This window comes from Argiope bruennichi, chromosome 8 (genome assembly GCF_947563725.1).
Source record: "Argiope bruennichi chromosome 8, qqArgBrue1.1, whole genome shotgun sequence".
Classification (NCBI taxonomy): domain Eukaryota; kingdom Metazoa; phylum Arthropoda; class Arachnida; order Araneae; family Araneidae; genus Argiope; species Argiope bruennichi.
This window is the reverse complement of record NC_079158.1, coordinates 129932503-129947373: the sequence shown is the minus strand read 5'-3', so window position 1 is coordinate 129947373 and position 14871 is coordinate 129932503. Positions and strand designations below refer to the sequence as shown.

Sequence of the window (14871 nt, the reverse complement as noted above, 5' to 3'; positions counted from 1 at the left end):
ATGTTGCTTCCCCTGGTTGAATCTTGTTTAAGTGAAGAAGTTTTAAGAGCCTGGCGGAGAAATGATAGAGGATTGGATGGAAAAGATCATGCGAAAGAATCTCGATTGGAAAGTTTGATGAAATTTTTGAAGAACGAAGTTGAAAATGAGGATAGGATAGCTCTTGCCATGAAAGGCTACTCTCTGAAAGAAAATAACAAAAATATCAAAATTAAAAGAGACTTGGCGGCAGCTGCGGGACTTTTTTCAGGAAACAAAAAATCTGTTTTGAAGTGTGTATTTTGTGACAAGAGCAATCATGAATCTAAAGAATGTCATGTTGCTCGAAATTTGGATTTAAGTGAGAAAATAAAACGATTGAAGAAAAGAGGTTGCTGTTTCAAATGTTTATGTAATAAACATGTGTCAAAGCTATGCAGAGTCCAAGTGAATTGTGGGAGTTGTGGTCAAAGACATCATGCTGTTATGTGCCCTGATAGAAAGACCGTTGAGTCTTCTAACTCTCAAGAAGCAACGGACAGTTCAATCAATGTTGGACAGTTCTATACATTGGCCAATTCCACATGTTCTACAAGTGTGTTTCTACAGACCCTGGTCGTGGTTCTTCGGGGAGAAACACGGTATTTTGCTGTGAGGGCCCTCATAGACACTGGAAGTCAGAAATCTTATATTACGAAAGAAGCTGCTAAGAAAATGAAGTATCCTGCATTAAAAGGAACAACTCTTATTCATACTTTGTTTGGAGGGATGCAAAATCCCCAGAAATATTCAGAATACAAGATTTTTTGTAAGTGATTTTAAAAAGAATTATCATTGCACTTTTAACGCATTTGATCAAGATAAAATCTGTACCGAAATTTGTCAGATACCAACCGGATTCTCGTCAAAGGAACTAGAGGATAATAGAATCCATCTAACGGATCAAGAATGTTTACCATCTTGTTCATCATCCACAATCCCTTTGCTTATTGGTGCTGACATAGCAGGAAAATTGATGACTGGAAAAATTCTCAATTTAACTTGTGGATAAACTGCTATTGAGACATTGCTTGGTTGGACACTTATGGGAAGAGCACCAAGCAGTTCAGATTCTGTAAGCATGACAGTGACAAACTTACTTATAAAAGATTGTAATATAAGTGACTTATGGAAGTTAGAAGACATTGGAATCACTGATCCTGCTGAATCGAAAAAGAAGACTGAAATGCATCAAGATACTTTAGATTATTTTCGAAACACTCTGACGATTGATGAGGAAGGGAGGTACGAAATCGCCATACCTTGGGTGTTAGAATCCTCCCGGCACCCTGACAACAGACAAATGGCCGAGAAACAACTTTATTCTGTTTATAAAAAACTTGTAGAATCCGAGAAAGTTGGAGTATATGCATATGTCTTTAAAAAATGGATTGCTGACGGTGTCATTTAAGAAATCAAAGATAAAAAGGAGTTAAATGTATACTATCTCCCGTACAGGCCTGTATTTAAAGAGAACAGCATTACTAAGAAAGTGAGGCCAGTTTTCGATGCATCTGCACATATAAAGAGTGCATCCTCACTGAATGCCTGCTTAGAAAGCGGTTCTAATTTAATTGAACTTGTTCCTTTCCTACTGAATCGTTTCCGGAAATTTCCTGTTGGAATAATATCAGACATTGAGAAGGCATTTCTTCAGATCGGAATCAGAGAGAGGTACAAGGATTATCTGCGATTTTTATGGAAAACCAAAGACAAGAGAATGAAAATCTATAGACACTGCAGAGTTGTGTTTGGTGTCACCTGCAGTCCATTCCTTTTAGCGGCAACTTTGAATTACTATCTGGAAAACGCCCCTGAAGACCTCTTGAATACTGCGGAAATTTTGAAGAATATAGATGAAGCTGATAAATTTATAGTTAAATCGCAAGCGTTGATATCTTTAGGAAAATTCAATCTACGAGGCTGGCGATCAAATGCTTCACTTGAAATTATCGATCAACCCAACAAACACCAAACTGTACCCTTATTGGGCCTAAACTGGAACCTAAAACAAGATACACTGTCTTGCATCATAAACTGTCTGAAAGATGAAAACCTGGTTCTTACTAAAAGAGGTCTGCTTTCTTTGGCTCAGAGTATATTTGACCCTTTGGATATATCTTCTCCAGTAACCATCATTCCAAAGTTTACGCTTCAAGAATCCTGGAATTTTGGACTTAAATGGGATGATGCCCTGCAAGAAGGTCTATCAAAACGATTTTGGAACTGGCTGAAGGGTATAAAGAATCTTTCAGAGGTCAAAATACCTTGGTGGATGAAACTGGGTCAAGGTGAAGAAGAAACTGTCAGTCTTCATGTCTTTTTTGTTGTAACTGCCGAAGCGTATGATACTTGTATTTTCCTAAGCGTGCTGTTTCGTGATGAAGTGTTTGTTAACTTTGTTCAGTCTCGAGCTAGAGTCTCGACTTTAAAGAACTTAACGATCCACCTTGAACTTCTTTCCTCGCTGTCAACGGAAAATTTCATACTAGCGCTGAGGCGTTTTATTTCATGACGTGAACGATCTTCGGTAATATACTCTGATAATGGAACAAACTTTGTTGGAACAAGTAGACTATTTCATTGTATTAACTGGCAACAAGTAGTAGAAGAAGAGAAAAAGAAAGAAATCATTTGGAAATTTATACCACCATCAGCTCCATGGTGGGGAGGATGGTGGGAGCGCCTTATTGCTCTAGTAAAAGACCTTCTGAAGAAAGTTCTAAGCCGAGCATGCCTGAATTACGAAGAATTGAATACAATTTTATGCGATTGCGAAGACATTGTAAATTCAAGACCCATTACCTACGTTTCTGAACACGATAATTTGGAACCTATAACACCATCTTCATTCCTCAGACAACGTAGGATAAATGGAATTCCAGATCTTGACGACTTGGAATTATCTCCTGAGTATTTTCGCAAGCGGCGGCTGTATAGGTGTAAACTGCAAGAAGATCTCAGAAATCGATTCCGGCTGGAATACTTGGGGCAGCTGAGGCAACAAACCAAGAAAAGTATTAAAACACGAGATTTCAAGGTGGAAAAAGTGGTTATTGTCGAAGTAACCAATCAAAAACGTCTGAATTGACCTCTGGGGAAAATAACAGATATATTCCAAGGTAAGGACGGTTCAGTTCGCCTTGTGAAAGTAAAAACGAAGAACGGCGAATTTCTGACACTTGTAAGGCGTCTCTACGCACTTGAGGTTCAAACGCCTTCAGTAGAGAATCTACTACAGAAGAGAGCATCTGAAATTGAAGATGAGAAAGAAGAGACAGTACAACAGCAATATGTTGAACATCTTGAGAAGCTACCAGAATCGGACAAAACGTCTCTGCCAAATCTAAATACCGTAAAAACCCGTATCGGCCGTAAGATTCAAGCTCCCAAACGACTGGACCTGTGAACTGTTTGGACTAAAGAACATTTTGAGTTTTCTTGAAAAGAAAAACACAAAAGGTGGGAGTGTCGCATGAATCCGAGATCTTCGACGAAGCGAGTAACAACTCAACTCCGTATTGAAACTACAACAACTTGGAATCAAAAGCTTGAAAAACGGAACAGCGTTGTGATCAGTAGCTGAAAAGATTCTGAACTATTTTCTTTCGGAAATGCAGTCATTTAAACTTAATATGTATATAGAATAGCTTGTATTGTCGTAGAAATAAATGTTATAGTTATTTTTTCAAGGAGAGTAGTTTTTTTCAATCACAGTAAAAGAACCCGTGTACCATAGGCGAGTACACGACAAATGGGTTGCCATGAGATCTTAGGCTGTCTGTGAGAAGCAAGAAGCAAATAGAGGCAGCGACAGCTTCTAATGCAGAGTCCCTCGCTTGCTGTAGCGGCATAGAAATAATTTGCAGTTAGCAGAAGATGAAGGATAGGATAAATTTAAAGGCAGACTAAATCACTAGCGTATCTGGGGTCGTGAAGCCGTTACAACTGAAGATGTGCCTTTTGTGCTCACCAGGTCAGACATTTTTTGGCAAAGATAAGTATTTCTGTAGGAAAGAACAAATTGTAGGGGATTGAATTGAGCGAAGATATAATCTGGGACCTTGTGTGTAAGCGTCATACCAGTTGCAACTCAACTCCACTCCAAAATGTAATTAATTCAGATTTCGCTTTCTCGATGTAAATATGCTTTCGAAACTTTGCTATGTAAATAATCGCAAATAAAGTGTTCTCTCATATCACATCCATAGTAATTATTGAAGATATTTTACAAATTGGCGTCCGCGACAGGACTATGGATTATCTAAAACGGGAGAGAACACAACTCAGGCGATTATTTACCAAGTCGTTGAAAGAAGTTGAAAATGCTGTGAAAACGGAACCGGTAAGTAAAATTGAATTGATACCGGTATTTAATATTTTAAGTTATAAAGCTGAAAGGTTATTTGTATTAGATGAAAAAATAAGAGTAAAATGGTCCGAAATGGAAAATATTGACGAAGAAGAATTTTCTAATGACCTTGACATAGCGGAAAATTATCGCGATCAGTGGATTGCTTTGAAAACGAAAGTCGATTTTGTTTTGGCTACGAAAGAAGAAAATAGTGATACTTCCTGTGTATTAAATGAAACAAAACGAACTTTTCGCCTTCCCAAGTTGGAATTAAAACGTTTTGACGGCGATATAAAGAACTGGCTCGGATTCTGGGGACAATTCAAAAAAATTCACGATGATGATACTATTGATTCGGATGATAAATTTCAATATCTTTTGCAAGCGACGGAAATTGGTTCATCGGCAAGAGATTTAGTAGAAAGTTTTCCGCCGTCGGGCGCGAATTATACTAAAGCTATTGAACAATTGAAATCGCGTTTTGCTAAAGATGAGTTGTTGATCCAAATTTATGTTCGTGAACTTTTGAATCTTGTTTTAACGCAAGTAAAGAATGGAGAAAATTTCACTTTACGTGCTCTTTATGATAAATTAGAAACCCAGTTAAGAGCATTAGAGACATTAGGAGTGACATCTGAAAAGTACGAAGCAATGCTGTATCCATTAGTAGAGTCAGCTCTTCCAGAAGATCTCATAAAAGAATGGGAACGAAAACGTAGCAGAGTTGAAAATAAAGCCAAGCCGAATATTTTGGGAAACTTGTTAGAATTTCTTCGATCGGAAGTCGAGAGTGATGAGAGATTACAACTTGCTCGATCCGGTTTTGCGAAGGATCAAGAGTTTCAAAGAATTAAACCGAAAGATAAAATTCCTACGGCAGCTTGTATTGTATCTAGTGAAAAGAAAAGAGCTGAAAAAAATGACAAGCAATGCATATTTTGTAATAAGTCATTTCATAATACAACAGAATGCTTTAAAGCTCCTGATATGTCACTGGAAGAGAAAAAAGAAATATTAAAGAAGAAAGGTGCGTGCTTTATTTGTTTGAAACCAGGTCATAATTTGAAGATGTGTAGGGCCTATTTGAAGTGCATTATATGCAAGAAAAAACATCATAGTATTATGTGTCCAAATATAAATCAAACAAAACAGAATCCATCACCTGAATTAGATGCCAAGATTCTCCTGTCACCAAGAAATTCATCTACATTATTGTTAACGGTATTGGTGAAAATCATCAATAAAGACAGATCTTTAATTATCCGAGGATTATTCGATACCGGTGCTCAAAGATCTTTCATAAAAAAGGATATTGTGGATAAACTGGGATTGGAACCAGTAGATCAAGAAATGTTAAGTCATGGACTTTTTGGGGGCAGTGAAACTAAACAAAAGTCCCATAATGTGTATAACATTACATTGCAAAGCTTGTGTTCAAATTTCAGGCACAACATTTCCGTTTTAGATGAAAAGAAAATATGTGGTGCTATTCCTCGTGTAAGTAATCCTGACATTTTTCCCATTTTGAAGAGAAAAAATATAGAATTAAGTGATACAGGGGAAGACACTCCTGAAATAGATTTATTAATAGGAGCAGATTACCTTGGTGTATTGCTGACGGGATCAATTGAACACGTTGATAAAAATTTAGTAGCCATAAAAACAAAACTCGGATGGACACTTCAAGGTAAACAAACGAAACAGTCGAAATCTTTGGAGAATATTATTTATGTTGCCAATTTAGATTTGACGGAATTATGGAGTCTAGATGCCATCGGTATACGAGATCCTGTAGAAATTAAATCAAGGCAGGTAGCCGATGAAGAAGCAGTTGAATTTTTCCGTAAAACTATTAAGAGAAATGAAGACAAGAGATATGAAGTATGTTTGCCATGGAAAAGTGGATATCCAGAGTTAGAAAGCAACAAAGAATTAGCCACTAAGCGTTTGATGTCAACTACAAAAAATCTTATTCGGTCAGGACATTTAAGCGAATATGATGATGTGTTTAATGAATGGATTCGAGAGGGAATTATCGAAATTGTAAATGAAGATAAGAATAAAGGACATTATTTACCTCATCATCCTGTAATAAAGACTGGAGATACAACTACAAAGATTCGCCCTGTTTTCGATGCCTCAGCAAAAGACTCTAAAGGAAATTGCTTGAATAATTTCTTAGAAAAGGGTCCAAATTTATTAGAATTAGTACCAAAATTGATAATGCAATTTCGCAAAAATGCTATTGGAATAACATCAGATATTAAAAAGGCCTTCTTACAAATCAGTTTGAACCCAAAGGATAGAGATTATTTTAAGTTTTTATGGTGGAAAGATTTTTCAAGAAGAGAGGAATTGATCACCCTGAGACATTGTCGAGTGGTATTTGGTGCTTCTCCTAGTCCATTTTTACTTGAGGCGACGATAGCTCATCATCTAGAGAATGTCTCAGATGGAAGGAAGGAAACAGCTCGTCAACTTCAAAAATCCTTTTATGTAGATAACTGCATAACTAGTTTAGAAACTAGAGAAGAGGCAGCCAAATTTATTTCTGAAGCTAAAGAACTAATGTCTGCAGCCAAATTTGATTTGCGAGGTTGGGTTACTTCTGCAGAAATTGTAGAAGAAACAAAAAAGAGATATATTCCAATACTAGGACTTTCCTGGGATACTGAAAATGATGAACTCTCTTGTAACAGTGCTATTAAAATTTCAGAAGAAAATATAACCAAACGGACATTATTATCTGTTGCGCAACGAATTTACGACCCAATAGGATTTACAAGTCCAACTACTCTAATTCCAAAGATCATTCTACAAAAAACATGGAAAAGAAAAATTAATTGGGATGATGTGCTTCCACCAGATATATGTAATGAATTTTTAGCCTGGTACAAACATGTAAATCTGCTAAAAGATTGCAAAATTCCAAGAAGACTAATTTCAAATCCCTTTAAAGATTGTCAGATAAGTCTTCACTGTTTCAGTGACGCCAATGAAGCCTCTTATGCTGCATGTATTTTTTTACGTGCTGAATATAACGGGAAAGTTTCAGTTCAATTAGTGGCAAGTAAGTCAAGAGTGTCACCAACAAAGGAAATTACAATTCCTCGATTAGAACTGTTGGGAGCTCTTATATTATCCCGATTATATTGCCAAGTGACAGATGGACTTGAGGTAAATTTTAATGAAGTATACTTTTGGACTGACTCGACTGTTGTCTTAACTTGGATTAAACGGGATAGTTCTTGGAATACATTTGTAAGAAATAGGATAACTGAAATAAGAAAATATACCAATTCTGATAACTGGCATTTCGTGCCAGGTCATATGAATCCAGCAGACCTTCCTTCAAGAGGTTGTGATGCAAAGATTTTATTGAAGAGCAAGTGGTGGGAAGGTCCAGAATGGTTATCAAAGTCACAAGAATACTGGCCTTTGAATGAAAAACAAATTATTGATGAAAATTTAGTTGAATCAGAGAAAAGGAAAACAATAGTCAGTAATGTGGAGCATGAATCAGTTACTTTACTGACAATCTACTTTATTTCTCGAAATATACAAAGATTTTAAGAATGCTGACTTGGATACTACGTTTTATTAAAAACTGTCGTCTTAAAGAAAAATGTAAGGAAACCGAACTAACCTATGAAGAAGTCCAATCAGCTGAAAACTGTTTGCTAAAGCTAATTCAAAAGGAAAGTTTTGCAGGAAGCAAGATGAAAGCATTGAAAAATATGCAAACTTTCAAAGACGATTCCGACATTCTTAAAGTTAGAACTAAGCTCATACTGGGAGATGAAGAAGAGAATTTTAAGTGCCCTATATTGTTGCCAGGTAACCATGAAATAATTCGTCGATTGATACACCAGAAACATTGTGAGTTGCAGCATGCCGGATTTCGAACTCTCATTTCCCATTTAAAGGAAAATTACTGGATTATTTCTGTCAATAAAATAGCAAAACAAGTAAGCTCTCATTGTATTACTTGCAAAAGATTTAAAGCCAAACCTACGGAGCCACCTTTAGCACCTCTTCCTAAAAATAGAATAAAAGTTGCTGCAGCATTTGAAGTCACAGGGATTGATTTGGCAGGCCCATTGTTTTTGCGTTCTGGAGAAAAGACATGGATTGTCCTTTTTACCTGTGCTATTTATAGGGCTGTTCATCTTGAGTTAGTCAATTCCTTGTCCACGGAAGCCTTTATAATGGCTTTAAGAAGATTTTTTGCTAGGAGAGGTCGAGTTAATATAATCTACACGGATAACGGCACCAACTTCGTTGGTACAAGTAATGCCTTGAAAAATATAGATTGGGAGAAGATCATGTCGTTTTCCACTATCAAGAAAATTAAATGGAATTTCAACCCTCCAACTGCTGCATGGTGGGGTGGATGGTGGGAGCGGATGATTCGTATGCTAAAAAAAATGCTAAGGAGAATTTTGGGCCGAAAGAGTATTGATTATGAAGAATTGGAAACTCTTATATGTGACTGTGAAGCTACAATAAATTCCAGGCCTCTCACATATATTGAAGATAATTCAGAAGGTCTAAGGCCATTGACACCTGCTTGTTTCTTGCAAAGCATTCCTAGTAGTGATACAACTGATTTAGACGAAATCGACAGTAAAAGCCTAAATAGAAGATTACGTTTTATTCAAAAACTACGGCATGATTTAAGAACGAGATTTCGCAACGAATACTTAGCAATGTTAGTGCATAAAGGTCGTCACACCCGAGATGAATCTTTGAATGTTGGAGACATAATTCTCCTTGAAACTGATGGAAAACGCCTTCACTGGCCCTTAGGAATTGTAACTGAAGTCCTCCCTGGAGCAGATGGACATTCAAGAGTCGCCAGAGTAAGAACAGCTCAGGGGGAAAAATTAAGACCATTCCAGAGACTTTATTCCTTGGAAATCAGAAGTTCTGAAAAATTACCATTCATTGCTCAGCAAAAGGATAAAGACACAAACAGTCAACTTCCTGCAACTCCAGCTGTTTCAGATCAAGATTCCAGTGAAGATGATGATTATATAACCAAAGTAACTCCTGATGTTGTCACTAAAGCTGGACGGCGTATTAAAATTCGCAATACACTCGATTTATAACTTTGTTGCAATTTTAGGTACTGCATAAAATTGCAAGGTGGGAGATTATGTAAGCGTCATACCAGTTGCAACTCAACTCCACTCCAAAATGTAATTAATTCAGATTTCGCTTTCTCGATGAAAATATGCTTTCGAAACTTTGCTATGTAAATAATCGCAAATAAAGTGTTCTCTCATATCACATCCATAGTAATTATTGAAGATATTTTACATTGTGGTTCTCAGCCCAGTAACAAGACCACAATACAAAAGCAATTGCCAGTGTATCGTAGCTGTTAGCTGGCTAATAAGCGTTCACCACAATATTATCAAAACATATGAGCTTTCCTGGTGGACTCTTTAATCCATTTCCAGTTTCTTGGATACCAAAATTCACAAAATGCGTGCACATGTCGAACCCGGATTTGAGTGCTCGTTCCTGATAATGCAAAACAAATAAGTTTTAATTAAAAAATACTATTTAATATTATAATTAAATATAAAGCTATTTTTTAAAAGGAATAACATTGTGAGGAAAATCATCAAGGGGTTGCGGTAAGATTCCAGATAAAATGTTAAGAAATAAAAGTAGCGGAGATGGTTGTAAGCAATTACTGCTACTTTCATTTTTGCATGTTTGTGGACTGTAAATCGCGGGAAGATTACACGTGATAGTGAAATAAAATATCTTGTTTTTATCCTTATCATAAGTGGTTTCGATTTTAGCTTTCGTTTGATTTCATTTTAACTTTCTCTTTTTCCAGAGCTTTTAAGCTAAATTATGAAGGAGGAACAAGACGATAACGGTTGTAAATTAAAAATTTATAGTAAAAGAAACAAGCGTGCACCTGTGTTTATCGCTGATTTTTCTCATGGAGAAGTCAAAAATTGTAAAACTGATCTTAAATTTCAGTCTTTCAAGAAAGATACTTCTGCCAACAATGTGGGATGTGACGCTATTCGAGAACTCGTTGCTACTAATGGCAGATTAAACTATATAGGATCATCTACTCAGTCAGCTCTGAAATATTTTGTTGGAGTAAGGAGCAAAACTACTGGCAAAATGAAAATATATGATTGTGTATTGTTCCGCATAAAACCTGATCTGAAAAATGTAGGTTGTAGCAATACACCTACTACATCTAAATCATATTGGGAGGGAATAAATGAACTGACCCAAAATTTTGGAAGCAAAGCTAAAAAGCGTGCATTAAATACTTTACAAAAATGTACTGTAGATGCATCTTTGGATGAATCATTAATGGTAAATGATTCATTTCTTCTTCCATCTCCTGACAGATTTTGCGTTGATGATGTCCACCGTCAGATTGATTACCTGCCTCCACAAAACCGAAATGCTGCTGTGCCAAATGAAGTTTTTGACATAAATGATATTATTTCTTCTGAAGAAGATGATGATTTAAATAAAGAAGCTCAAGAACTATTAACTGCACCAGGAAGCGAATTTATCCAAAGGAGTATACCTTTTTGCAAATATGTCGAAACACGTTTTCGTATTGTTGATGCTACTAAACAAAAACTCTTGCTGTATTATAATTATTTAATCAGATTTCAACATTTAAAATATAATGATATACGAAAAAGAGACCCTGCCCCTGAAATTCGAAATCCATATAAAAAATATATACTTGAAAAATTCACTTTGATGTCCTTTAATGACAAAGGTAAAGAATCAAGATCGTGTCCAAATCAAATGAAAGACAAGTTAGTGTCTTACATTTTAGTTTTAGCTCTTTTTATTGATGAATTTAAGATTAATTTAGATGAAATACATGTTGATCTTAATAATGTTGGTGTTCCAAAACTTAAAACCATTGCAGAAGTTCTTGGATGTAATGTTAGTAAGAAAAAATGTGGGCAAGCAATGGCTAATTTTGCTGAGTTAAAAATACCCTTAAACGATACAACATCTAAATTTTCTAAAAAACCTAATTCCAAGAAATTTTAATTAAGTTTTGAATTGAATTTTTACAAGTTGACTATTTTAATACTATACACATTTCTCAAAAAAAAAAATCATGATTTTATTTAGAAATATTTGAATGAGGTCAATTCGAGAAACTATAAACATTGCTGTATATGACTTTTATTATTATAGACAAATTTAAGTACAAAATGAATGTTATCAAAAATATAAGATAAAATTATAATACATGTGTTTTGTAATTTATTTCAATCGCTATGTTTAATAGTTGATTTTGTTTCTCTATTTTTATAATTATTTTCTTTTCTTTACTTTTTTTATGTCCAAATATTGCTAATGAATAATAATGGTTTTTATGAAACTTGAAAACATTAAATAAATATGTTCTTATTATATAAAATTCACATTTCTTTTAAATTCCAAATGCCACTTACATTAAATATTTTGTTAATTTAATTTGCTTAAATAAATTTTGCTATTAAAATGCTTTGATTCGTCAAAGTACTGAGTGATATTAGAATCTGCATATTTGTATGTACTTGCATATTATAGCAGCCCCGAGACTCACTTGATAACCTTAAGATTATGTCAAGATTGCCAGTCTATAACATATAATGCATTTCTCCAGGCAATATATATTGGTAGCTTGGCAATTAATTCTGGAGGTTGCTATAACACGTAAGTACTGTTATCTCTCTATATATTGGTGAACTAAATTTTTCCAAATATATAGCACAAATAATACTTTAAAAAATATTTTGATGTTAAATTACTGAAGTGAAATTATGATACTTATGCATATGTTTTTTTAAGTTTGATGGGTTTTATGTTATCAATACAATATTGTTGAATTGCTAGAGATGATTCTTGTTTATATTAACATGTAATTTATTGAGGATAGATCTAGAAAAGGGTAATTTTTATAAGTGAATGATTATCAAAACTGCATGTTCATATTTTGGTTCAACATGTTTTTTTGTTTTTTTTCCCTAATGCTATATAGTATTGTACTCTTTGCTCTTTAGCAAATATAGTGAAGCATTATTTTAGTACAAACTGCCTATTAGTTATTTTACATTGCCATATTTGCATAGAACAGTAGGTAAAGACAGAACTGTGAAAAAATATTTTAATATCAATTATTATTATGCAAGTACAGGTCATTGCAAACACTTTTCAACAGTTATTTACAACTCTGCTGCTTAGAAAAAAACTGATAAAATAAGCCCAAATTGAGATTTAAAAAAAATACTGCCTAACTTTGATTAGATGATTAAAGAACTAATTTTCTTTGGTACTTGTTCGTTTTAATGCCAACCAAAAAGCACCAAGAAAAACTTTTGCCAAATTATAAAAAATACTCAAGTACATAAACATATATATATGTATATAATAAATATAGATCAAATCACATGATGCCAGTTCAAATCTATAAATTAGCAAAAATTTTTCTTTGTACCTTTTGGTCGCCGTTACAATCGATAAGTACCTTTTCTTTACATTGAATTGTTACTGGATGGGAATTTCCTGTTAAGAAAAAGAGTTGCTGTAGGATGAACCTATGTATGAAATTCTTAAAGAAATGAAGTGAAACCATTTTTAAAAATATGTCCACAAATTGCTTTTCATTAAAGCAGTTGCTTAAGAATAACATCCTTTATTACTGCAATGAAATAAATCTCACTCAATGTTATATTCAAATGCTCTGTTCTCATCATTACTAAATGAAATAACAATTGAAATTTTTTAACTCATGTATTCACAAAAATAAAATTTCATGTGCTGTATGATTTATCATTTCGATAATAATACATTAAAATGATTTTCATACAATGCATGACAAAGAGTAGAAAGCTATTTATGTAAATAAAACTAATTCCAAAGCTTTGATCAGTATTTTAAGGGTTAAGGTCTCAATAATGCGAGTTACATAAATGATAAAAATTATGAGAATGCACCAGTTTTAGGGCCAATAACGCTTATTAATTTCCAAATTTGAAGATTACTATCTTTTTAAGTATTATTTAAGGCAGACATATATTTATATATCTATTTGGGAAATTCTGTACTCATTATTAAATTTAAAAAATTTATTGCCTAACTGTTGAGAGATTACACATTTATTAAATAGCTAAAATGTGGGAAAAGGATTTTTCAAATGAATTGTAAGAAATTATGTATTATGTTCCTTGCAATTACATAAAAATAAAAAATGTATTAGCATTTAACTATATTATACAGTCACTAGCATTCCTCTGAATGTATAACGAAAAAAACTTGTTCGTTCAGTCTTTTTTTTCAGTCTTTTTTCATTAAAAATATAAACCTAACATAGCATTAAATTGACAGTTTGTTAATCACCATCTCATAGAAAAGGAATAGATTCTTCGTGGGGGTAAATAATAATTTTGTAATAGATAAACAGTTCTATGCAAAGTTTTGGAAAAATGGATAGTAAAAATTTATTTTTAAAACTAGAAATTTTGTATAAAAAGAAATCCAAATGAAAATTTCTAGGGCCAAGATCTTTAATGCATATATGTAATAATTTATTTTATCTGCATTCTTAAAATTTATTATTTTTTAGCAATAAAATTCAAAAATAAAAAAGCATCTTTTGAATTGTATAAGCTTCATGCTATTCAAAGATGAAATATCTATGACTAAAATCGATACTTATTCAGCTAAATTTAAAGGGAATTCCCTTTTGAAACTATATAAACTCCAAATATTTTTTTTTAAAGCTTTTTTCTTGCATTGCTGTCTAGTCACGATTTCAACAAAGAACTTTTATAATCTGTATGCACAATTTAAGAAAAATATATGTGATTTAAGAAAAATAAAACTGCCATTTAAAGATAACTTCTCGCCTGCTATTTTAACAAAATTTCCATTATAAATAGAGAAAAAGAGATAATATAATAATTTCAGTTTAATCTCATTCTTGAAATTATTCTTCATGACAGAATAAACATGAGAAGACAAATTTCACTTTAATGTGCCATCTATCACCTGCACATTTAATTCTATATGCATGCAAAATAACGATTGGATCTGAAATCAGCTGGATTTCGGATTTATATAAAAAGTTTGCAAAAGGAAATAAAAACCAGAAAAATTGCTCCCTAATAATAAACGACAATAATGATCTATGAATTTTCAATTATTTTTTATGTAAGTCCTAAAAATTATTTATTTCTGACAATGTTCTTGCATTTCAATTTTCTTTTTGTACCAAATAAAGAATTTTCATAAATCTTTGTTAAGTCACTGAAATAAATAGTATAGTGACCTATTTACTTATTACAAATAGTATACAAATTTTTGTCCATTTGTTGGCTAGCTTATGTGCATTCATGAATTAAAAATTAAAGCATATGATTTAAAGTATATATAAATTTACGAGTATGTTTGGTTTATTAATCCGTGTGAAAAACACATTTTAATCATTTTCTATTTAGCGT

General features: G+C 33.4%; 2 protein-coding genes across 2 annotated transcripts; both read left to right on the top strand.

Annotated features, from left to right (window-relative positions):
* LOC129980797 (uncharacterized) lies at nt 1-795 on the top strand. Its single transcript, XM_056091180.1, has one exon. The coding sequence runs from the start codon at nt 1-3 to the stop codon at nt 793-795; it is 795 nt and encodes a 264-aa protein (XP_055947155.1).
* Nucleotides 796-10103: 9308 nt separating this feature from the next.
* On the top strand, nt 10104-14269 carry LOC129981714 (DNA-directed RNA polymerase I subunit RPA49-like). The gene has a single exon (XM_056092667.1). It carries the CDS (start codon nt 10244-10246, stop codon nt 11429-11431), a length of 1188 nt encoding a protein of 395 aa, XP_055948642.1. The 5' UTR covers nt 10104-10243; the 3' UTR covers nt 11432-14269.
* The last annotated feature ends 602 nt before the right edge of the window (nt 14270-14871 follow it).

Coding starts and splice junctions, on each gene's coding strand:
- LOC129980797 (XM_056091180.1), top strand. CDS start 1: ATGTTGCTTCCCCTGGTTGAATCTTGTTTAAGTGAAGAAGTTTTAAGA.
- LOC129981714 (XM_056092667.1), top strand. CDS start 10,244: ATGAAGGAGGAACAAGACGATAACGGTTGTAAATTAAAAATTTATAGT.